Consider the following 23,935-nt stretch of genomic DNA (forward strand, 5'->3'; position numbering starts at 1 on the left):
ATATTATACCATCCTTATTCCCAATCAATTGTCATAAATTTTTTTTTTTTTTTAAGGAAATCCAGAAAATGCATCTTCCATGTTGTGGTGACTTTCAGAACCTATTATGTTCAAAGTTCAGAACAGGTGCACTAATGACCACCCCACACCTGTCACACACACACACACACACACACACACATCTGTCTCTCGGCCAACTGGCCTCTACCTGTTCTGGGCAGTAACCAAGATGGACAAAGCCCCCCCCCCCCCCCCCCCACAAACCCATCCATCGCTCTCCCCCCAAAAAATAAAACTCCCTCCACAAATGCACACACAATCCACACACACAATGATTGTTAAGGTACAGAGACACCCACACAAGTATCAGGATGTCAAAGTGTGTGGACAGATCCATATACACTACACCCACAAAAACTACCACCTAAAAGAGGGTGGGGAGGGGTGTGCTACAACATGAGGCATTGTTTTCAAAACCCATGCTGCACCCATAAACAAAAAAACAACCACCATATTTCCATTTCTTCGTGGGGGAAAAGATTTGGTATTGTCTCAGAATCACAGCATGGCCTCACAAACACAACAGGAACAGTGGGGTGGGGTTCTAGGCAAGCTTCCACACCAACCATCACAAGGAAATATGGGGGTAACGGTAACACACTGCTTCAAAACTACATGCCTGCACAAACATAACACTGGTAAATACACAACCATACATTTATTACCGGGGAACACCGGAAAAAGAAGACCCATTATTTGAAATACAAAACAAAAAAAAACATTAGGAACTATATCTGAGTGTGGAGAAAAAAAAAAGTATGCAATTACATCAACGCACCCACACAAATAATTTTGAGAGGGGTGGGTGGGTGTGGGGGAGGGGAAGCTACATAGCCCCACACTTCAGGTGAGAGGGTGGAGGGTGTGGCTGAGCATGCAGGATTGCATAGTAAAGCACAGAGGGGGAGGGGAGGGGGTGGACAACATTCTCTTCACACCAACACGCTCAAGGTGACCCAAAATACACCTCTACTGTTTAACACAGGTTCCTCTTGAGCAAATCAACCTTTTGTCAAATTCTCACAGAATATGATATAAACACTATTTCATGACTCATACATGATTCTTTTCAGACTAAGTACATGAGACAGTACATGCAGTCTGCATACATTACATACACAAAATATGTACTTATATATATAAACTGTTTCCACATCAGTAAAAATGCACACACAGAGAGAGGGCAGTAAGAAGATACACTGAACAGTGTGTTTGAAAGGGGAAAAATGGTGAAAACTTTGAACCAGAGGGGAGGAAGGTGGGGGGGGGGGGGGGGGGGTTGCAGAGAGAATGAGGTGAAGGAAGAACTGAACAGGAGCAGCACGGTCACCAAACAAACATCATGAACCATGACACAGGTCAGGGGTGTGGACAGAGGGTATTGTTTGGCAATGAGGTCCACACACACACACACACAGCAGCACGGTCACCAAACGAACATCATGAACCATGACACAGGTCAGGGGTGTGGACAGAGGGTATTGTTTGGCAAGGAGGTCCACAAACACACACACACACACAGAGGAGCAGCACGGTCACCAAACGAACATCATGAACCATGACACAGGTCAGGGGTGTGGACAGAGGGTATTATTTGGCAAGGAGGTCCACAAACACACACACACACACAGAGGAGCAGCACGGTCACCAAACGAACATCATGAACCATGACACAGGTCAGGGGTGTGGACAGAGGGTATTGTTTGGCAATGAGGTCCACACACACACACAAAGCCCCTGGGCAAGACTGCATGAGCCATATTGATACTGACAGCACCAAGATTGTCCAAAGTCTACACCTCTTCTTCACTCATGGGCTGCAACTCCTAGGTTCGCTCGTATCACAAGTGGGCTTTCATTTGTACAGTTTTTACCCCTGCCCTTTAGGCAGTCGTACTCCGTTTTCGAGGGGGAAAGACTACACTGAATCGATAGACTCGGGGCAACTCTTAACGCCTAGCAAAATAAGGAGTCTCCCATATTCCTCACTCCACCCAGCTGTGAATGGGTTCCTGACTTCAGACAAGGCAGTCTTAAAATGGTAGGAGAGGATATCAGACCCCACCTTCCCACACCGAGCTGAAGACACTGGATCTGAAGTCAACGCCCGATGGCTGTGAAGGCTATGGGACCCTTCACCTTAAAAAAAGAGTTGTTTTTAACCCATTCCACCCTACGTGTTCACAGCCTCTGCAGGCCTCCCTGCCATACGGACACAGGACAACAGAAAATACAGCCGTAAATACTGCAGGAGTTAGCTCCCTTTGCTTACGATTTACAATAAATATATAAAGAGAAAGGTTTTCACCAACTCTGACACCAGAGCACTGGCTGGGTGCATGGTTCATTGAGATAAGCAAGCTTAGCGCTGTCAAGGCTCATGCAATGCAGCCCAGGTCCTGACAGTGAAGGCAGCCGTTTACTGTCTGCAGTACCGCACCATGCACTGAGCGTCTTCATCACAACCACCTGTCCTGTCATCTTCAAATCACCTGTCCTGTCTCTCCAGTCATCTACATCAAATCACCTGTCCTGTCTCTCCAGTCATCTACATTAAATCACCTGTCCTGTCTCTCCTGTCATCTACATTAAATCACCTGTCCTGTCTCTCCTGTCATCTACATTAAATCACCTGTCCTGTCTCTCCAGTCATCTACATCAAATCACCTGTCCTGTCTCTCCTGTCATCTACATTAAATCACCTGTCCTGTCTCTCCAGTCATCTACATCAAATCACCTGTCCTGTCTCTCCAGTCATCTACATCAAATCACCTGTCCTGTCTCTCCAGTCATCTACATTAAATCACCTGTCCTGTCTCTCCAGTCATCTACATTAAATCACCTGTCCTGTCTCTCCAGTCATCTACATTAAATCACCTGTCCTGTCTCTCCAGTCATCTACATCAAATCACCTGTCCTGTCTCTCCAGTCATCTACATTAAATCACCTGTCCTGTCTCTCCTGTCATCTACATTGAATCATCTGTCCTGTTTTCATTAAATCACCTGTCCTGTCATCTTCATTAAATCACCTGTCCTGTCTCTCCTGTCATCTACATTGAATCATCTGTCCTGTTTTCATTAAATCACCTGTCCTGTCGTCTTCATCAAAAACACCTGTCCTATCGTAATCCTGTTGTCTTCATCAAAATCACCTGTCCTGTCGTCTTCATCAAAATCACCTGTCCTGTCGTAATCCTGTTGTCTTCATCAAAATCACCTGTCCTGTTGTCTTCATCAAAATCACCTGTCCTGTTGTCTTCATCAAAATCACCTGTCCTGTTGTCTTCATGTCTTCATCAAAATCACCTGTCCTGTCGTAATCCTGTTGTCTTCATCAAAACACCTGTCCTGTTGTCTTCATGTCTTCGTCAAAATCACCTGTCCTGTTGTCTTCATCAAAATCACCTGTCCTATCGTAATCCTGTTGTCTTCATCAAAATCACCTGTCCTATCGTATTCTGGTTGTCTTCATCAAAATCACCTGTCCTATCATAATCCTGTCGTCTTCATCAAAATCACCTGTCCTATCGTAATCCTGCCGTCTTCATCAAAATCACCTGTCCTATCGTATTCCTGCCGTCTTCATCAAAATCATCTGTCCTATCGTATCCCTGTCGTCTTCATCAAAATCACCTGTCCTATTGTAATACTGCCGTCTTCATTAAATCACCTGTCCTATCGTAATCCTGCAGTCTTCATTAAATCACCTGTCCTATCGTAATCCTGCCATCTTCATCAAAATCACCTGTCCTATCGTAATCCTGTCTTCATTAAATCACCTGTCCTATCGTAATCCTGTCGTCTTCATTAAATCACCTGTCCTATCGTAATCCTGACCGTCTTCATTAAATCACCTGTCCTATTGTAATCCTGTTGTCTTCATTGAATCACCTGTTGTCTTCCTTAAATCGTGCATCCTACTCTCACCTCGTGGGCTTTGGCTTTGCTAGCACTAAAACAAGTCAATAGATAAATAGGTTGATAAATAAATGCATTAAATAAATATATATACAATGCTTCAGGCCTTTGCCCACCAGTAGTGACAAACAAATATACACACAATGAAACAGCAGGTACCAATATCAGTGAGTTAGACATGAAGCTTTAGGCCAGAGTATGCTGTCAACTGCTTCTGCTGTGGATTAACTCACAGCTCTTGGGTAAAGTGGGACGAGGCTCATGGGAGCCAATACCCCAGTTCAACAGGTCTGAGAGTGGTTCTACCCTCTTTGTGTGTACATACACATGAAAACAAACATCAAGCAGGCGTGTTAAAGATCTCATAATCCGCACCTGCATTCAGAGGGCCGCGGAAACAAGAACATCCCCAAGCATGCGCACCCCTCAAAACGGACCACCGCTGGTGGAGTACCAACAGCCATGCATGTAAAAACCCACTGGCAGCTCTAGCGCGGTGAGTATTGCATCACACCTGTTCCTTCCCCCTTTCCACCCATCACTCGGCTTTCTGCTGGGCAACACCAACACACGTCATTTCATCAAAGCCTTGTTTGTCCTGTCTTCTGAAGGCTCACACATTGAAGGCTCAGAAATTAGGAACACATACATTATTACTCACTGAAGGCTCTGACACGGGGAATACAGACTTTACTCACTGAAGGCTTTGACATGGGGAACATAAGCATCACTTGCCGAAGGCTTTGACATGACATGGGGAACACACATTACTCACTGAAGGCTCTGACATGACATGGGGAACACACATTACTCACTGAAGGCTCTGACATGGGGAACACAAACATCACTTACTGAAGGCTCTGACATGGGGAACACACATTACTCACTGAAGGCTCTGACACGGGGTACATAGGCATTACTCGCTGAAGGCTCTGACATGGGGAACATAAACATTACCCACTGAAGGCTCTGACATGGGAAACACAGGCGGGGAAACACCGGGGAAATACCTGGAGTAAGGGCAGGATACTGGGTTTGGTCGTGAAACGGCTAACAGAACAACACCGTGGCAAGAGTCATCATCATCAACACAACATGCATGTTATCAACAACAATGTACCCTCCATTTCATCCCAACATGCCACACAAATGTCTTTCAGTCAACTCCCCACCCCCCACGCCCCTCTCTGTCTCATTCTGACAAACTACTCTCAGGACATATGACGCTCACACCTTCATGGGTTTCAATGTTGCATCAGGGCAGAACTCAACAAAAAACAAACAAACCCACAGTCGATTCCAAAAAATCTGAGATCTGTATAGGACATAGCATAGTGGTGCCGTTCTCATCATGCACTGTGAAGTATGTATGTACACAATCAAATAAAACGTACATTATAAACAAAGTGGTGTGGAGAATCAAGATGAGTGGAGGACAAAGGAAGCACATGCAAATGAACAAACAAGGCAAACAGACCTTGGCGTCACAGACCGACAACAGGGAGGGATGCGGGTTAGAGTCCCAGAGGTGGGTTTTTTTTTCAGCCCATGGCTGGCACCACAATGGAGCATGCTCTGGACTCACATGGGAAGACAGGAACCACACAGCTGAAGGATCCACTTTGCGGACGTGTCTTCGGGTGTGCTGCTCAGCTTTGCTGACCCAACACTGCAGCTGCAGATTCTGAGTGTGTGTGTGTGTGGTGGTGGTCTTCCCTTTGTTTTGTTGAAAATCAAAAGAAAAATGGATGCATGTACAACTTCAACTGAGATATTTGTAATAATGATATAATCTTCATTATTTGTGCTGATTTCTCTTTTCCTTTTTTCCACGTATTACACAAGTTGTACTGTATGCCACAACAACAACAAAAAAGACAAAAAACAAACAAAAACACTGCGACTGTCTTAACTCTCAACCTGGTTGACAACAGGATGAGTGATGAGAGTACATGGGCATCAACTAGTCCCAAACCTAAAAGGACCTCCACAGCAGCGTCTTCATCACCCCCATCATCATACATCATCACTGAAATACGCTGTGCTCTTGCTGTGTGGTGTGCAGCAGAGACAGCCGGCCTGTTGGGCTTTGTTGGATGTGGAGAACAAAGTGAAACCACTGAACACAAAGGTAAACCGGGACTGATGCTACAAAGTCTGGCAGTACATATTACATAGCAATAATATATATATAGATATAGATATATACATCATCACCTCTAATCTACATCATCATCAGGCATCATCACCTCTAATCTACTTCATATATCATCACCTCTAATCTACACACACCTGCACACAACACTACTGATCCATCTGTACACAATACTGATACTTTTGAAAACATACAATAATAACCAAAAAATACTTTTCTCACATTATCAACACCAATAAATGATTGATCACATAAAAGGGCGAGAGAAGAGGAAAAAATCAAATCATCTGCATAAACACAGCCTGCATCAGCATTGTTGAAGACACACAAACAGGCGTGGTGTCCAGCGCACTCCAGTCTCTGGCCTCACTGACCAACAAGGTCTGAACTGACCACTACCCAGCAGTGTGCAGTGACTGTGGGGAGTGACCACCAGCAAAGCACACTGTCCATTAACGCCCCCTCTCCAGCATCCCGACAACAACACTCACATCACAAGGCACAAGCCCGTGTCCCCTGTGTCACATCAGACATCCATCAGGACTCCACATACCCATTTTCCAGACGTCCCTAACAACCAAACTTCCTGGGGAACGAGTGAAAATGCTCTCTCTACTTGTTCTGTTGGACAACCAATTTCTGACAGAGCGGTTAGTTTCACTGCAGACTGACTGCACTTCCCCCCTCCCATTTTCTCCAAGACATAGTGTGCTCTGTGAGTAAAATGTGTCAACACAGAAACAATAAATATATAAATACATACCTTGACATTAAATTCTCAGCACGACTGTCTATTTCTGCCTACTGTTAGTAATGAAACAATCACATCCTCTTTTCATGTACAATATACTACTCATATAATGAAACTGGTTTTCTGACTTTGTCATTGCTGAACCGGTAGTTTTTTTTTCACCAACTGTCTGTTAGTTTTAGTTAGGGAGGGCAAACAGAAAATTGGGGAGACATATGGAGCTTGTTCTCCACTTGTCCCCAGGACAACTAAGAAGTTACACATGTGAGTCTGGCTGTGCATCCTCCTCACCTGTCACCCTCCTCACCTGTCTTCAAATCCCACCACATGTCATGATCATAGCTAGGTACACCACTTTTTCTTTCACACATCCAACTATCTTCCACCACATGTCACTGGATCATACCTAGGAACGCCACCTTTCCTTTTACACACTTGAAGCTGTCTCACAATCTCTTGAATTACAGTCAACCTGCTAGTTTGCATTCTTTTAAAGTCTGATCCACATACACATACAATGTATAATATAGATTTGAGAGAAAGAGAGTGAGAGAGAAAGAATCAAACACAAAATGGACATGTATGGCAGAGTGCTTGGCCAGAGAAAGATGTGCATACAGATTTTGAGCTAGTGCATCACCATCAGGACAAGAAGTATGCACACACCTGTTGCACAACTGCTGTACAGCAAACATTTCTTTAACACCTGTACACCGCTGTACAGCACACACATGCAGAAACCTCACACTGCAGATCTGTACGTATCTAATCAGTATTCTATACCTTTTACCGTTGGCACAAGCACTGATTTTCCCCTTTGCTCTGATGACACACCTTGCACCCATCCATCTGCACTCACTACTTGCAGTCACAAACAGTAAGTACTCAAGAGTGTGTTGGTAGCACTTTTCTGGAGAGGTAGTGTGTTCACAGCATCCACTGCAGACAACACACCTGTGCACAGGCAAGGTGAGACAAGGTGTGCAAAGAAAACCAGAGACAAACAAGTATCTGAAAACCATACGACAACAAGAGAGATCAATATTTGAGAACAACAAAACAAGAGAGACGTCTGAGAACAACAGAACAACAAGAGAGAGACAAGTAACTGATAACAATTTAACAACATATTTATACAACACAGCCTTCAGTGACAGTGCTTAAACATCAACAGCAATGTACAGACGTGCATGCATACATAATGAAGAAAAAAATAACTATCATAAAAATAATCATCTCTAGCTACCTAAGACAAAAAAAAAAACAAAAAAAAACTAGTGAGGATACAGCCCCACTTGTGTGCAGATCTTGTCAGTGTGGAAGGATTTCTACAGCACCATCTTCCTCCACCACCATGTGAACATGTCATATCTCCTCACCACAACATCCACAAACCAATCACTTCGTGATTCCATGTTTTGCATGTACACACACACACGATTCAACCAATACAGAAAAAGACTACAGACACACGCTGCACAGCACAGCGTTATAAACATCCTTCTTTCATCCAGGTAGCTGCATCCATGAAGAAGACCTGGCTGATTTGTCAAAACTCACACGTGTTATTTCACAACCAGGAACACAATCAGGACACAGCACACATGACAGTGTCTTCACTTGACACTTTCCTCGCTCACTGACGCAAAGGCCATGATGAAAATGCCTGGCGCAAACAGATAAACATAAACATGGGGAAAACCTTGAACAATTTATGAGAGATGTTTTGGAAAAAAAAAAAAGGTTAAAGGTTCCACAGCCGTTTACAGCCGCTGCGGCAGTGAATTCCATCTACTATGTCTACGGCTCAGTGAAGAAAGGCAAGGCCCAGTCCTCTCCTTCCACTATCTTAACCTCCCCCACCTGAACTCAGGTAGACACTGACACACTGGGTGAAGTGAGAAAACCTGGGAGTCAGGTACCTTTCCCACAAACACCATGCCAAAGCCGGGCCACAAACACTGGATCAAAGTCCATCATAACCCACTGTGCCACGGGCCGTTCCATGCACAATCCACAATATGCTGTGGTGTTCCTAAGTCAGTGCTCGTCCCAAGCCCTGTGGAAATGTCAAACACTAGACATTTTGCTGGCACAGCTCTCAGTCTTTCCACTTGAAGCTGGCTGACTTTCACTGGTCAGTTTCTAGTTGACGGCCACACACTACAGCGTCATGGTCAGTGATAACTGACACAACTCCACACCATCACAATAATAGGCGTTTTTGGGTTTTATTACTGGGTTTACTTTTTTTTTTTTTTTTGTTCTTAGCAAAACAATGACTTATACTTCATTTCCTATCGGTATCACTGCTACAAAAGTGCTGTTTTTGTTTTTATAGGCACAATGATTTTGATTTTAAACTGAATGATTGTCGATTTTGAGCAAGTTTTACTGAACAATCTGCAAGATAAAAGTTTTGCACATAATGGATTTTCAAACCTCAGAAGGAGGCTTCAAGCCAAGTAGATGGTTCTGAAACAAACTGAATGGCATGGTCAAAGATGTCCCTGACTTTCACAAGTTTCAGTATGAAGGCCTTGCTCCTCAATCATCAGACAGACCCCCCGTTGTTTGTCTCTTCCCTCTCCACCCCCACCTTCAGAACATGGGAAACTTGTGCAGTTGGGAAATAGTACTTTTTGCTTTTCTCTTCCTTATAAGTATGGAAGAACTATTCAATGGAAGTGGCTGCATACCGAGTAAGTGAACAGTCTGCTGTGTTTGTGTTTCAGGAAGCAGCAAAATGCTTGTGTGCAGCAGTAGGTATGCAGCTTGTGTGCTGGAGCAGTATGTATGTTGCTTGTGTGTAGCAGTAGGTATGCAGCTTGTGTGCTGGAGCAGTATGTATGTTGCTTGTGTGTAGCAGTATGTATGCAGCTTGTGTGTAGCAGTAGGTATGCAGCTTGTGTGCTGGAGCAGTATGTATGTTGCTTGTGTGTAGCAGTATGTATGCAACTTGTGTGTAGCAGTAGGTATGCAGCTTGTGTGCTGGAGCAGTATGTATGTTGCTTGTGTGTAGCAGTATGTATGCAGCTTGTGTGTAGCAGTAGGTATGCAGCTTGTGTGCTGGAGCAGTATGTATGTTGCTTGTGTGTAGCAGTAGGTATGCAGCTTGTGTGTAGCAGTAGGTATGCAGCTTGTGTGTAGCAGCTTGTGTGTAGCAGTAGGTATGCAGCTTGTGTGTAGCAGTAGGTATGCAGCTTGTGTGTAGCAGCTTGTGTGTAGCAGTAGGTATGCAGCTTGTGTGTAGCAGTAGGTATGCAGCTTGTGTGTAGCAGCTTGTGTGTAGCAATAGGTATGTAGCTTGTGTGTAGCAGTAGGTATGCAGCTTGTGTGTAGCAGCTTGTGTGTAGCAGTAGGTATGTAGCTTGTGTGTAGCAGTAGGTATGCAGCTTGTGTGTAGCAGCTTGTGTGTAGCAGTAGGTATGTAGCTTGTGTGTAGCAGTAGGTATGCAGCTTGTGTGTAGCAGTAGGTATGCAGCTTGTGTTAGGTATGTAACTTGTGTGTAGCAGTAGGTATGCAGCTTGTGTGTAGCAGTAGGTATGTAACTTGTGTGTAGCAGTAGGTATGTAACTTGTGTGTAGCAATAAGTATGTTGTTGCAGAGCTCACTTCTGTTGCACTCAGCACATGTGCTTGTATGCATTTGTGTGACCGCATGCACACTCATGTATGTGCATGAATGAATGTGATTGACACGAACTGATGACAATCTCCCTATCCCCCCTCCCAACACACACACAATCTTCCTGTCAGTGTGTATCCCAGGAAATATCAGGCTGTCTTTAAGGAGTGTCCACTGAGGGCACCACACCCATCAGCCAGACACTGGTACAACAAACCCACAAGCCATGTTTTCCCTTCCACCCTGAGTCATCAGTTCACGCACACACAACACATCTTCTTCAAGTCCCCATACACCAACACACACCAGCCAAACCACACACATCTATATATATATATATATGTCAACCAGTTAAAAAATCACAAGGATGAGTGACAACGGCACCTTCTCTCTCTGTGTTCTTTCTGTGCTGAGAGGGAACAAATATCGTGAACTACCAACACCTCCCCCCCTACCCCACCCCACCCCTGCACACACACACACACACACACACGGTTCTGAGCCATCTACAGCACAGGCAAGATTCTGTCCAAGCAACAGGACACATCAACACACTTCTCTCACCTGCAGTGTGTACATTCAACACACCAACAACACACAACAAACACAGTGCACAGACAGGCTTCCCGTCTGAGCGACAAAGACACCTCACCTGCTGTTGGCACACTCAACACACCCGTAACACACCATGAACGCACATCTTTGGTCCAGACGAAGAGCAACAACTGGATGCAGGCAGAGAACGATGATCACAACTCCATGACCTTGCTGTGCTCCCCCTCTGTGTACACACACACACACACGCACATACTAGCGCGGTCGTGCTCCCCCCTTTCTCAGCCAGGTGCAGACACCATCCGTCAGGGTTCACTCACTGAATGCAGAACAAACACACCAGTCTCCACGTGAAGGCTGCGACAGAACAGGGGGGTTGAGCGTGACGTCACGAAGAGACAAGCACGAGGTGATGGGCGAGAGACGAGGGCAGTGCAGTGACAGCGGTGAGGGGCGGCGACAGTAACGACGACGAAGACGAAGACATCACGACATCACATCACGTGGAATGGTTATCGTCCCTCTTGCTGTCCAAGTTGACGTACAGCGGGGAGCGGGGGTCCTGGGGGGTGGGCATGTGCAGAGCTTCCTCGTACGATGGGGGGCACTCCCCCACAATGTCCTCCCCATGGCCTTGACCTTCAGCCAGGGAGTCCCGGTCCCTGTCCCTGCCTGGGGGGGCAACTCCGGTCAACCTGTGGGGTGCGGTGCTGCCCGGGGGATGATCCGAGTCCCCGGACCGCCTCTCCTGGGGGCTGCCCCGCATGCGGAACGTCTCGATGTGTCCGTCGGCGTGCACGAAGGTGATGTCCCCTGCCCTGTGGCGCCCTCCTCTTCCACTGGCTGCCCACAGAGAGAGTGGACAGAAAGCCAGTGACATGACTGACCATTTTCACTGGGGTGGCACCGACATGACTGAATGTGGCAGTGACATTGCTGACCATTTTTATCGGGTTGGCAGTGGTGTGACTGAAGGGGACAGTGACACGACTAACAGTTTTCACTGGGGTGACAGCGACATGAATGACAGTCAGTTGTGCTTGACAACAACCATCAGAACAGCTGAGGAAGTAACTGCTGTCCTGGCTATCTGGGCTAGAATTTGATTTGATTATAGTGGAGAGTGTCTTGCCCAAGTTACATCACCACTCTCTCAGCCAAGAGGGTTTTAGAAGTCAGCATTGGGATGGTTCCCAAAAGCCAACTGGCCTCCAAGGCTGCAGCACTAAGAGCCAGTGCAATCATGTCTCCTACTTTGAGAGTCATTGTCCTTCACAAAAGACTAAGCTGTAAATGATTTCCCATTGCAATGGAGAAATTGATAATACAGCTCTCACTCTGCTGTTGGCCCAACTGTAAACTTATGTCAATCTTTGATATAAGCTAAGTGTTGAGCCATCTTGACACATAACTGACCAACTTTGTGACACAGACAGTGGAAAAATCAGAAAGCAACAGAGGTATATATATATACATATATCTCACCGTTCTTCGCAGGGTGGCAGTGACCGTTCCTGTGGTGGGCGGGCGGCTGCGTGGCACCGACATCCTGAGGGGGCAGGGCGGTGTACATGTAGTCAGACTCTGGGGGCGTCTCCTGGCTGTTGTAGAGGCGGATGGCGCGCTCCATGTTGCGCTCTGCACAGTGCTCCTGCCAGCGGTGCGTGCGGTGCACCAGGTACTTGACCAGCAGCCACAGCGCCATGCCCACCACCACCAGCACCGTCACCCCCACGATGATCACCACGTGCGTCTCCGGCCCACGCTCTGGCAGCTTGTCTGCACAGAGAACATTTTTCACCCTTTGACCAGGTGTGGCGGTCAGATGGTTCTGTGAGCCCTGGGGTGGGTTTGCACGGGTCAACTTAGCAGCGCTAGGATTGCTTATCATTAAGAATGTTCCTAACTCCACGGTAAATTCCATATACTTGGGAACTTTCTCAGGTCTAAGCAAACTTAGCGCTGCATAGATCTCCTCATGCAACCAGCCCCTGGACTCTAACCAAGCTTCATGAGCTCAATCCCCCGTCTCACCTAATAGCTTATGGGTGGAGGTTCTTCCGATCTCCCAGGTCAACACAGATGTTAACACCTGCTGGAGCCTGAACCTCCTAAGTATGTATACCCATGCAGAAGATCAAATACGCACGTAAAAGATCCAGTAATCCATGTCAGCGTTCGGTGGGTTATGGAAACAAGAACCAACCCAGCATGCACACCCTTGAAAATGGTGTATGGCTGTCTGCATGGCAGAATAAAGAAAGAAAGAAAGAACCGTCATACAAGTAAAACGTTACACGTCTGTGTGAGTGTGTTCACAACTGAAACCTGACTGCATACAGGAAACGAATGATGAGCGCCCAATGGCAGCTGTCAGTCAGCTCTGCCCAGGTAGGCAGCCTGTTGTGCAAATGACTCCCTGTTTGTAAAGTGCACAGAGCTTGGTCTCTGACCGAGAACAGATGCTATGTAAGGATCCTTACCATGATCAACCCTTTCGCTTGTGCTTGTAAGGTATGTTCGTCAGTGAAGAGCTGTCACCTGAGACAAGACTACAGGTCAGGTTGTAAGTCACATTTATTCATTTGGACTTCTTCCTCGTGGGATGGCACTGCTTTTAAAAGTTCAGCAAACTCAACACTGAAAAGAACATAAGACGCAGCAATTGCACTTATCATTCATGATCTCTCTTTCCCCAAGGCTCACTGTTCAAAGAGTTAAAGGTGTGAGGACTGTCCCTTGCAAAAATATGAACAAGAAAATTCCACTGTGACAGGAAAACAAATACACTTGCACACTTGCAAACATATAAAACCAAAAAACAAAAAAAAAACCTGAGTGTGACGCTTCACTTCTGGAGAGAGCAGCACAAATTTCACATAGAGAATTCTCTTGTGACAAAAATCAGTATAATATACCACCACCACCACCAACCAAAAACATTGATTCTACTGCTCACCTACCAGTTCTACCCTCTAATTCACACCCCACAACAGCTCCAGTCTTTCAAATGACCCTGTCAGCTGGCAGACAACAAGGGCATTTCTCAGCGGTCTCACACTGTCGATGATCTTGCTGAGTTTCATTTCATTTCTGAACAAAGAGGGACGGGCGCAATAGCCGAGTGGTTAAAGCATTGGACTGTCAATCTGAGGGTCCCGGGTTCGAATCACGGTGACGGCGCCTGGTGGGTAAAGGGTGGAGATTTTTACCATCTCCCAGGTCAACATATGTGCAGACCTGCTAGTGCCTGAACCCCCTTTGTGTGTATATGCAAGCAGAAGATCAAATACGCACGTTAAAGATCCTGTAATCCATGTCAGCGTTCGGTGGGTTATGGAAACAAGAACATACCCAGCATGCACACCCCCGAAAACGGAGTATGGCTGCCTACATGGCAGGGTAAAAAACGGTCATACACGTAAAAGCCCACTCGTGTGCATACGAGTGAACGCAGAAGAGGAAGAAGAAGATGAGCAAAGAGGAAACACACTGGGACCTGGGCCAGGTTGCCTGAGGCCATCTTTGCAGCGTGAGGTCTGCTTAGAGTTAAGAGTGTTCTTAAGCATATGAAATTTACTTTGGAGTTAGGACAGTCTTAACGACAAGTGAACTTTAGTTCACTCATGCAACCCACTCCTGGTTCTCTACTGGCACAAACAAACAGGCATACAGCAAATCAAGAGACAGATGGACAGACAGGTGGAGCTAGACAGATTCACTGTAGTCAACAGTAAAAAGGAGAGAGAGAGAGAGAGAGAGAGAGAGAGCATCACCGTCACAACAAAATCCTAGAAAGTATATCGAAAATCAACAAAATGTACTCTGTATACACATATGTTTCAACACCTACCATATGATAAGCACAAATACCCTATATGTTTAACAGATAACATGAACCCACTTACATTAAAAAACAAAAACAAACATTTAATTTAGACGTTTAAAAAAGACACTCACACACACCCATACACTGGGACACACACACACACACATATACATACTGAGAGAAAAGTTTACCAATGACAGTGATGTTGATTCTGAAGTTGTACTGCTGGTGATGGATGTTGTCTTTGTGCACAGTGACCTTGACGTAGTGTTTCTCCAGGGAATGCAGAACTCGCAGCGTCCCATGCTGGCAGCCAATCTTCGCCTGACCAACCACACACACACACACACCAGCATGCCCATGTCACCCCCAGCCAATCGTCCACAAGGTATCACCTACTTGGGTCACAAGCCGTTCACATCACTACCAGCCAATCGTCCACAAGGTATCACCTACTTGGGTCACAAGCCGTTCACGTCACTACCAGCCAATCGTCCACAAGGTATCACCTACTTGGGTCACAAGCCGTTCACATCACTACCAGCCAATCGTCCACAAGGTATCACCTACTTGGGTCACAAGCCGTTCACGTCACTACCAGCCAATCGTCCACAAGGTATCACCTACTTGGGTCACAAGCCGTTCACGTCACTACCAGCCAATCGTCCACAAGGTATCACCTACTTGGGTCACAAGCCGTTCACGTCACTACCAGCCAATCGTCCACAAGGTATCACCTACTTGGGTCACAAGCCGTTCACATCACTACCAGCCAATCGTCCACAAGGTATCACCTACTTGGGTCACAAGCCGTTCACGTCACTACCAGCCAATCGTCCACAAGGTATCACCTACTTGGGTCACAAGCCGTTCAATCTTCAAACTAGTACACCACTACTGCTGTCCGTTTTGAAAGACTGGTCACTTGTCAATCCTACATTTAATCTAGCATATTGTATCAATGACATGTGAAAATGAATCAGCCTGTGCTTCTGAAGAACTTTTCTTCTTCTTATTTTTTTTCTCAATGATTCACATTCCTTAGTCATATGTTTAACTTTAAATATGAAGATGTAACACTTTTGAGTTACAGTCAAAAAAAAAAAGAGAAATAATCTTTTTTAAAAGCTCACCCAAACCTGTTTATAGAATTTTTGTGAAAACCAAATTCCAGTTACATTATGTATACATGTGTACATCTGTATGTTATGTTTGGCACAAGTCAAATGGACAGCACTGTTTCACTGAGAAAAAGCCAATGGTAAAGTTTACCATGGACACACACACACACACACACACACACGCACGCACACACACACAACCAAGCCTGGGTGATAAGACAGACTCACTTTGTCCCCACAAGTGAGCCAGCAAAGAGTAAGAGAGGTGAAGCCAGTGCCTCACACAGGGACAGACACACCACTGCCCCCCCAAACCCCTCGCCCACACACACACACACACTCACACACAGTGTCTCTTTGTAACTGAGTGAGAGGTGGAACAAGTACCTCACACAGTCTCTACTGTCTCTCTGTCACACACACACACAGTGTCTCTCTCTGCAAGAAGAACTTTCTCACAGTCTCTACTGTCTCTCTCTCACACACACACGCAAACACACAAATACACACACACACACACATGCATACACCCCCACCCCCACAAACACACATACCTCCCCCCATCCCCCTCCCCACATATACACCCACCCACCCCTACACACACATGCCACACACACACACACACCTCCCCCCATTCCCCTCCCCACACACACACCCATCCCCCCCCTACCCACCCACCCCTACACACACATCCACAGCCTCACCATGTTGCTGGTCCCAGACGTGAAGTCGCTGAGGTGGGACTGGTTGACCACGAGGGTCACTCCGCAGTCCTCGATGTGCAGCGCCTCCACACTCAGCTGAAGGATGCTGGCCTCCGCTGTGGCCGCGCCAACCACCACACTGCACTGCCGGTACAGCTGCCGGTCATTGGCCCCCCGCCCCACCACCACCACCGACTTTTCCTTGGAGGCCCAGTACACCGTGCCGGAGCTGGTGCCGGCGCACACCGCTCGGCTGTCCAGGCTCACAACTGTGCACACAGCCGTGATAGCATTGTTAGTTTTCCTGTACAAAGGTCTAGACTGTGCACACCCATAATCAATCAACATTCCTGAACAAAGTCAACACTGCACACACCCATGATCCATTAACAGTCCTGTACAAACTAAAAAGTCAACACTGCACACACCCATCATCCATTATATATGTATATATATATATATGATAGTCAGTCGTGTCCGACTATGACCATCAGAACGGCAGAGGAGGCAACTGCTGTCCCGACTATCTGGGCTAGAATTTGATTATAGTGGAGAGTGTCTTGCCCAAGTACATCCCCACTCTCTCGGCCAAGAGGGTTTTAGGACAGTTGGCGTTGGGATGGTTCCCAAAGGCCAACTAGCCCACAAGGCTGCAGCACTAAGAGCCAGTGCAATTTTGCCTCCCAGTTTGAGAGTCATAGTCCTTCACAAAAGACTAAGCTGTAAATGGTTTCCCATTGACTGGAGAAACCATTGATAATACAGCTCTCACTTTGCTGTAGGCCCAAATGTAACCTTATGTCAATCTGTGATATAAGCCGAGTGTTGGGCTTATCATCCATTAACTGTGCTGTAAAAACTACAAAGTCAACACTGCACACACCCATGATCCACTGTTAACATTCCTGTACAAATCCAACACTGCGCTCCCCCAATAATCACCATTAACATTCCTGAACAAATCCAACACTGCGCTCCCCCAATAATCACCATTAACATTCCTGAACAAATCCAACACTGCACTCCCCCATAATCATGATTAACATTCTTGTACAAATCCAACACCGCACTCCCCCATAATCATGATTAACATTTCTGAACAAATCCAACACTGCACTCCCCCATAATCATGATTAACATGTCTGTACAAATCCAACACTGCACTCCCCCATAATCACCATTAACATTCCTGTACAAATCCCCCATAATCACAATTAACATTGCTGTACAAATCCAACACTGCACTCCCCCATAATCACAATTAACATTGCTGTACAAATCCAACACTGCACTCCCCCATAATCACAATTAACATTGCTGTACAAATCCAACACTGCACTCCCCCATAATCACAATTAACATTCCTGTACAAATCCAACACTGCACTCCCCCATAATCATGATTAACATGTCTGAACAAATCCAACACTGCACTCCCCCATAATCATGATTAACATTTCTAAACAAATCCAACACTGCACTCCCCCATAATCATGATTAACATGTCTGTACAAATCCAACACTGCACTCCCCCATAATCACAATTAACATTCCTGTACAAATCCCCCATAATCACAATTAACATTGCTGTACAAATCCAACACTGCACTCCCCCATAATCACAATTAACATTGCTGTACAAATCCAACACTGCACTCCCCCATAATCACAATTAACATTCCTGTACAAATCCAACACTGCACTCCCCCATAATCACAATTAACATTCCTGTACAAATCCAACACTGCACTCCCCCATAATCACCATTAACATTCCTGTACAAATCCAACACTGCACTCCCCCATAATCACAATTAACATTCCTGTACAAATCCAACACTGCACTCCCCCATAATCACAATTATTGAATTAACATTCCTGAACAAAGTCAACTCTGCACACACTCATAATCTAGCATTATCATACTTACAAGTACAAAGTCAACACTGCATACGTCCATAAGTTATTAACATACCTGTATAAGTAAACACTGTGCACACATATGTAATCAATCATTAACATTCCTGTAAATAGTCAACATTCCACACACCCCAAAATCAACCATTAAAATTCCCTGCATCATTCTACACTGGATTCCAGTCTGAATAAACTACTGATATTAATAATGGAATACAAACTCACAGTGGTTGAATCATGAACCAATTCAGGCAATCATGATTTATTAATCTAAAATAGTGTGCAGGATCAACTTGAATCATTTCAAACTGTTTCACAGAACTTAGTTTATATAACACCTGCTAGCAACCTGGCATAAGATATATTTGGAAATAATCTTGTGGATCCATGACTAAGCTTTTTTTCTTATTTTGTGTTACATGTATGCACAAAAACCCTTTGAACTGCATCTGGTTTTTGTGAACATTTTAAATTTTTAGTAGGTATTTGTTCTTCTATTTTTGGTTTTGTTGTTGTTGTTTTCCATCTGACCTAGTAGAAAAAAACATTAAAAAGACACACACAAACGCATGCACACACACACACACTCACACGTTTATTATCATAATACACATCTCAAATAAAAGTCTTACAAAAACAGAGTGACTTCACTCAGTCTCATATTCACCAAAACAGGGCAGTGGTTTGCGTGTCTTCTAAAGTTCTTTACATTACAAGGGATAAAGTTCTAAAAAAATACTGACTAGTGGAATCCTTTGCAGAACAGAGGAGGGTGGCCAGCCACAGAAGCACAAAGCTCAGCAAGCTCCATGCCATCTCCTCTGAACGCTTGTCCATCTTCCTTCAGCCCTGCAGCAGCCGCACAAACTGGTCACTTATCATCCCCATCAACAATCTTGCAACGTGTATATATATATATGTGTGTGTGTGTGTGTGTGTGTGTGTGTGTGTGTGTGAGTGTGAGGGTGGTGGTTATGGGGGTGGGGGTGGGAGGAGCATGCATGAGCAGCCATTGGTTTTTTGTGATTTTTTAGATGTAGAGTGACTGATGATTGAATGTCATCTTCATACCACTTGCACATACCAAATTCTTTTGCAACCAATATAGATTCCAGAAGTCTTGATAACCATCACATACACTGATAAAGTATACAATCATAGCAATGTAAGAAAAACTATTCAGCAATGTGTGTACCAAATTCACTTTCATTTCAAGTGAATTTTTACCACCATATCATGGCACATGCAATCATAACAATGTTAGAAAATCATTCAGCAATGGCTGTATCCAATTAATTTTCATTTCATGAGAATTTTCTTTTGAAATTGTCCTTAACAACTGGGCAGAGTCTTGATGTCATGAATGGAAGGTCACACAACAGGTCGATGAGATAATCGAGTACTCATAATTCCAAGTAAATTTTGATGAATACATGCAATCATAACAATGTTAGAAAATCATTGAGCAATAAATGTATCAAATTCACTTTCATTTTGTGTGAATTATATTTTGAAAGTGTCCCAAATGAGGTCACACAATGCATCAATGACATAACCAAGTACTCATCAGAACAACATGGTTTTGGTGAAAAACAAGTGAGTGTAAACAACTTTTCAGTCATAAAATCATCAAAATAACTTTAATTCTAAAAATGTACCTTTATAATTATCTAATAAAAAAAATAAAAAAAATAAAGGTATTGTCAAAATTCAAACATAAATGAGATCATCAGATTGACAGAAATTTTAAACATTAATTTACCTCTCATGTCTTTCCACTCACAATCTATAATATGATACTACTTACTAGTTTCAGTTTCAGTTAACTCAAGGAGGCGTCACTGCGTTGGGATAAATCCATATACGCTACACCACATCTGCCAAGCAGATGCCTGACCAGCAGTGTAACCCAACATGCTTAGTCAGGCCTTGATACTTACTAGTAGCAGTCCAACTAACACTTTCATCAAATTACCCGACTCTGTCACTCATTGTCACCTTTGAACATATCTGAGAATTTGTGCTGTATCATTTTGTGGGCCATCAATCATTAACATAATTTCAGTGTATGTGCAATAAATGATCTATAATATTAATAGGGCCATCAAAATCTTCCGGGGGAGGGGGCGGGGGGGGAGTAGGGGCTTCAAATCACCAGCTCTGTCTTCTTAACACATATTACAGATCTGTACAATTCTTGTTGTTTTGCACAAATACAGTCCCTTATCATTATCAGTCATAACAATTTTTTTTCAGTTTACTTTTTTTGTCTATCCAGATTCTGCTGCACTCGTTCTTGAAATAAGTTTCATGACTCCAGGAATCTGGAGCTGGTGAACCAAAAACCTCCGCGGTTCCCCCAAAAATTCCATACCATATTCTCCAAGCTGTCATGCGTAAGCATAACAGTACGTGAGACTTGACTGATGGACAAATAGTGCTTTACAGTTACACAAACACCAAATGACTGCAAGTGTCTTTTGTGGAGATACAGATCTGTCACTTTCATTGTGAGCGTCGGTCAGTGTCAGTTTCACCGTGAAAAGCGTTCGTACACACATTTGGATTCTGGGGCAGTCTATCCGACTTCTGTTGAGTTCATACTAGTAAGTTATGTTTGGGAACGCATAAACAATTCTTTTACCTCAATACATCAACCGCATTGCAAAATATTGACCCCGTAATCAGCAGACTACTTCACTCCGAGTTCCGAGTATTTTCCAATCACTTGTTTCCGGACCCATTTTGTAAACAGAATCAAGCGCCACCGTCAATGAAGGGGAAACAATTCGCACAGATTTCGGAAGTACCTACTTTTGATTTCGATTACATCCGAATACTACTGTGTTTGGCCGTGTGTTGCTGATCTCGTCTGTCAGTACCGTGAGTTTGATCCAGTGTTTTCCCGTCTTTAGGGCCTTCATCTTACTTACAACGACACGCCTTATGACTGTCCCCTCTCCCCAACAGTGTTTCTGCAGTCAAGTATGACCGAACACTTGACTGAGGGGGGCTTCTTCTCTAAAGACCTTGTACTGTTCAGCTCTCCCTAGAGTTTCTTATCACTGACCGATCTTTCTGCGGGAGATCTGTACTTCAAGACCTGAAGATCTGTGACAGTTATTATAGCCCATTGCTTTTTTGAGAGAGAAAGAATACACATTGAGAATGATGAAAAAATAGACGTAAAAGACATCATGTCTTGTGGATTCGGTTCCATTTACAGCTAATACTTAACACTAATTGGATTGTGTTTGTTGCTATTATTATATGATGTATGTTGTTATTTTGTGCACATGCCGGGCCTGAAACAAATGGAGCATCTCTTCACTGGTGTGTGTGTGTGTGTGTGTGTGTGTGTTCTTTTAAATGTGATACCCCATGTATTGTATATGCAAGTAGCATATTGCTGCTCCTTCTTGTGCTACAGTTTGGTTTCGTATTGTTATTTATTATCTCATAGTATCCTTCTTCTTCTTTTTCTTCTCATTTTATATTGATGAAACATGTAGTGTGTAATATACCATGTGTTATAACTTTTTTGTTTTATTTTTTTTTTTTTTTTGTCTGCAAGTAACCATGCATATGACAAGTGATAAATCAATTGTGGCTTTATTTATAGTATAATCATGCTTGTCTTAAACTGGCTAAAATTGAGTAAATTGCCAGTTTTGCATAAGGTGGTAATTTTAAAAATCTTATTTATTCTCATGTTAAAAGATAAGTGTATTTATTCTTCTGCATTTATTGGATTCATTCTATGTTCAAAATCTCCTAAATGCTTTTAAGACAGCAGTCACGCTTATGTTCATAAGAAACATGATTGGGACTGTATTTCTCCATTTATGATTTGTTTTTCCAAGCTTTAGAATCCAGATGAATTTTTTTTATTCATTTATAAATGTTCTTAAATCCAGCATACCTAGACCTTTCTTTATGGCTTTTATGATAAGTTTTCTTGCTAATATAAATGTTTTCCTGTCTTTTCACTACTATCTTTTACCCAGGTGAATTTAAAACACAGCCATTCAAGTTGTTGATGAAAGTATCAGGTGGATTTGGTCAAATTCGCTGAAGCTGGTCGACATTCCATGTTTGGTATGCTGACTATGGTTGTATGCTTTCTAGACGTAGCGGTGTACAGGAAGCACCTTCAACCACTGTTCACACCCACATTTTCTAGCAGACTGACCAGTTCATCTAGGACCATCCCCTCTTTCTCTGATCTGCAAGTGTCCAATTTACGGCTTGGCATGCAATTCCTATTGAACATACCCGGCACACCCTGAAAATGGAGTATGGCTGGCTACATGGCCGGGTAAGTAAAGAAAACAGTCTTACACATAAAATGTATGTGTGTTTGCATAACTCAAACTGATTGAATGACACAGGAAATTAATGATGAGCACCCAATGGTAGCAGTCATACGGCTCTACCCAGGCGGGTAGGCAGCCTGTTGTGCAGTTGACTTCATGTTTGTAAAGTGCTTAGAGCTTGGTCTCTGACAGAGGATAGGCGCTATATAGGTATCCATAGCATCATTATCGTTATCTTATTGTGGGGAGCCTGAGTTCATATACATGTTCTTGCCAGCAGAGGAACTGTGTGCAGATAACGGTTGACACACGACGCCAACAGGACCTCTTCATTGAGTGAAATGTGGAGTAAATCCACTGCTTCATTAAGGAAACGTTGCTGACTCTTGAGTTGAAAGCAGTGAGGTAATTGATAGCTCAGAGGACAGATAAAAGTTGAAGCTATAGTGATTGAGATACTTAGTTTGAATGAGAGTGCATGCGTGTGTGTGTGTGTGTGTGTGTGTGTTATTCAGGGTCACTTTCAGAAAGAGCAAATGAAAGAGTGAAAGAAAGGTGTCACAAAATACTGTGCTATAAGGCAACAGAGGTCATTAGTTGTTTAAAACAAATCACAACAATGGGGACTGAGGTCTGCTGTACTCCTACTGTACACACATACAACACCTCAGTTTTTTGCACACACACACACACACACACACACACACACACACACACACACACACACACACACACTTAAGGTTAAAAATATCAGAATTTATTGACCAAAGTCGATATAAGTTGTGAACAATGACAGGTTAATAATGATGGCATGGCACTAGAATATACAGCCATGTTTAAAGCGGACAAGTAGCCAGTTAGACATAAGTCAAATCATACAATGTTTTGTCAGACAATAATTATCAACAGACAGCAGTTGCTTTTACACATTTTCATCTTCCATCATTATAGAGCAGATTCAATTATTCCATATGCTCCTTC

At 44.0% G+C, this 23,935-nt stretch overlaps 1 protein-coding gene across 10 annotated transcripts; it reads right to left on the bottom strand.

Moving 5' to 3' along the window:
* Positions 1-1,661: 1,661 nt before the first annotated feature.
* Positions 1,662-21,390, bottom strand: LOC143284895 (uncharacterized). 10 transcript variants are annotated; one of them, XR_013055639.1, is made up of 8 exons: positions 21,283-21,390; positions 19,382-19,487; positions 16,724-16,992; positions 15,090-15,222; positions 12,555-12,848; positions 3,441-11,912; positions 3,334-3,368; positions 1,662-3,279 (listed from the first exon to the last, which is right to left on the bottom strand). XR_013055639.1 is itself a non-coding variant. In XM_076592023.1 (6 exons), exons 2-6 carry the CDS (start codon positions 19,473-19,475, stop codon positions 11,569-11,571), a joined length of 1,134 nt encoding a protein of 377 aa, XP_076448138.1. In that variant the 5' UTR covers positions 19,476-19,487; positions 21,283-21,390; the 3' UTR covers positions 1,662-11,568. The 10 variants fall into 10 exon arrangements, 1 of the variants encoding a protein (XP_076448138.1); XR_013055643.1 differs by having other exon boundaries at positions 1,662-3,065; positions 3,215-3,279; positions 3,334-11,912; XR_013055642.1 differs by lacking the exon at positions 3,334-3,368 and having other exon boundaries at positions 3,468-11,912.
* Positions 21,391-23,935: the final 2,545 nt, after the last annotated feature.

The sequence above is a fragment of the Babylonia areolata genome, chromosome 8 (assembly GCF_041734735.1).
Source record: "Babylonia areolata isolate BAREFJ2019XMU chromosome 8, ASM4173473v1, whole genome shotgun sequence".
NCBI lineage: Eukaryota > Metazoa > Mollusca > Gastropoda > Neogastropoda > Buccinidae > Babylonia > Babylonia areolata.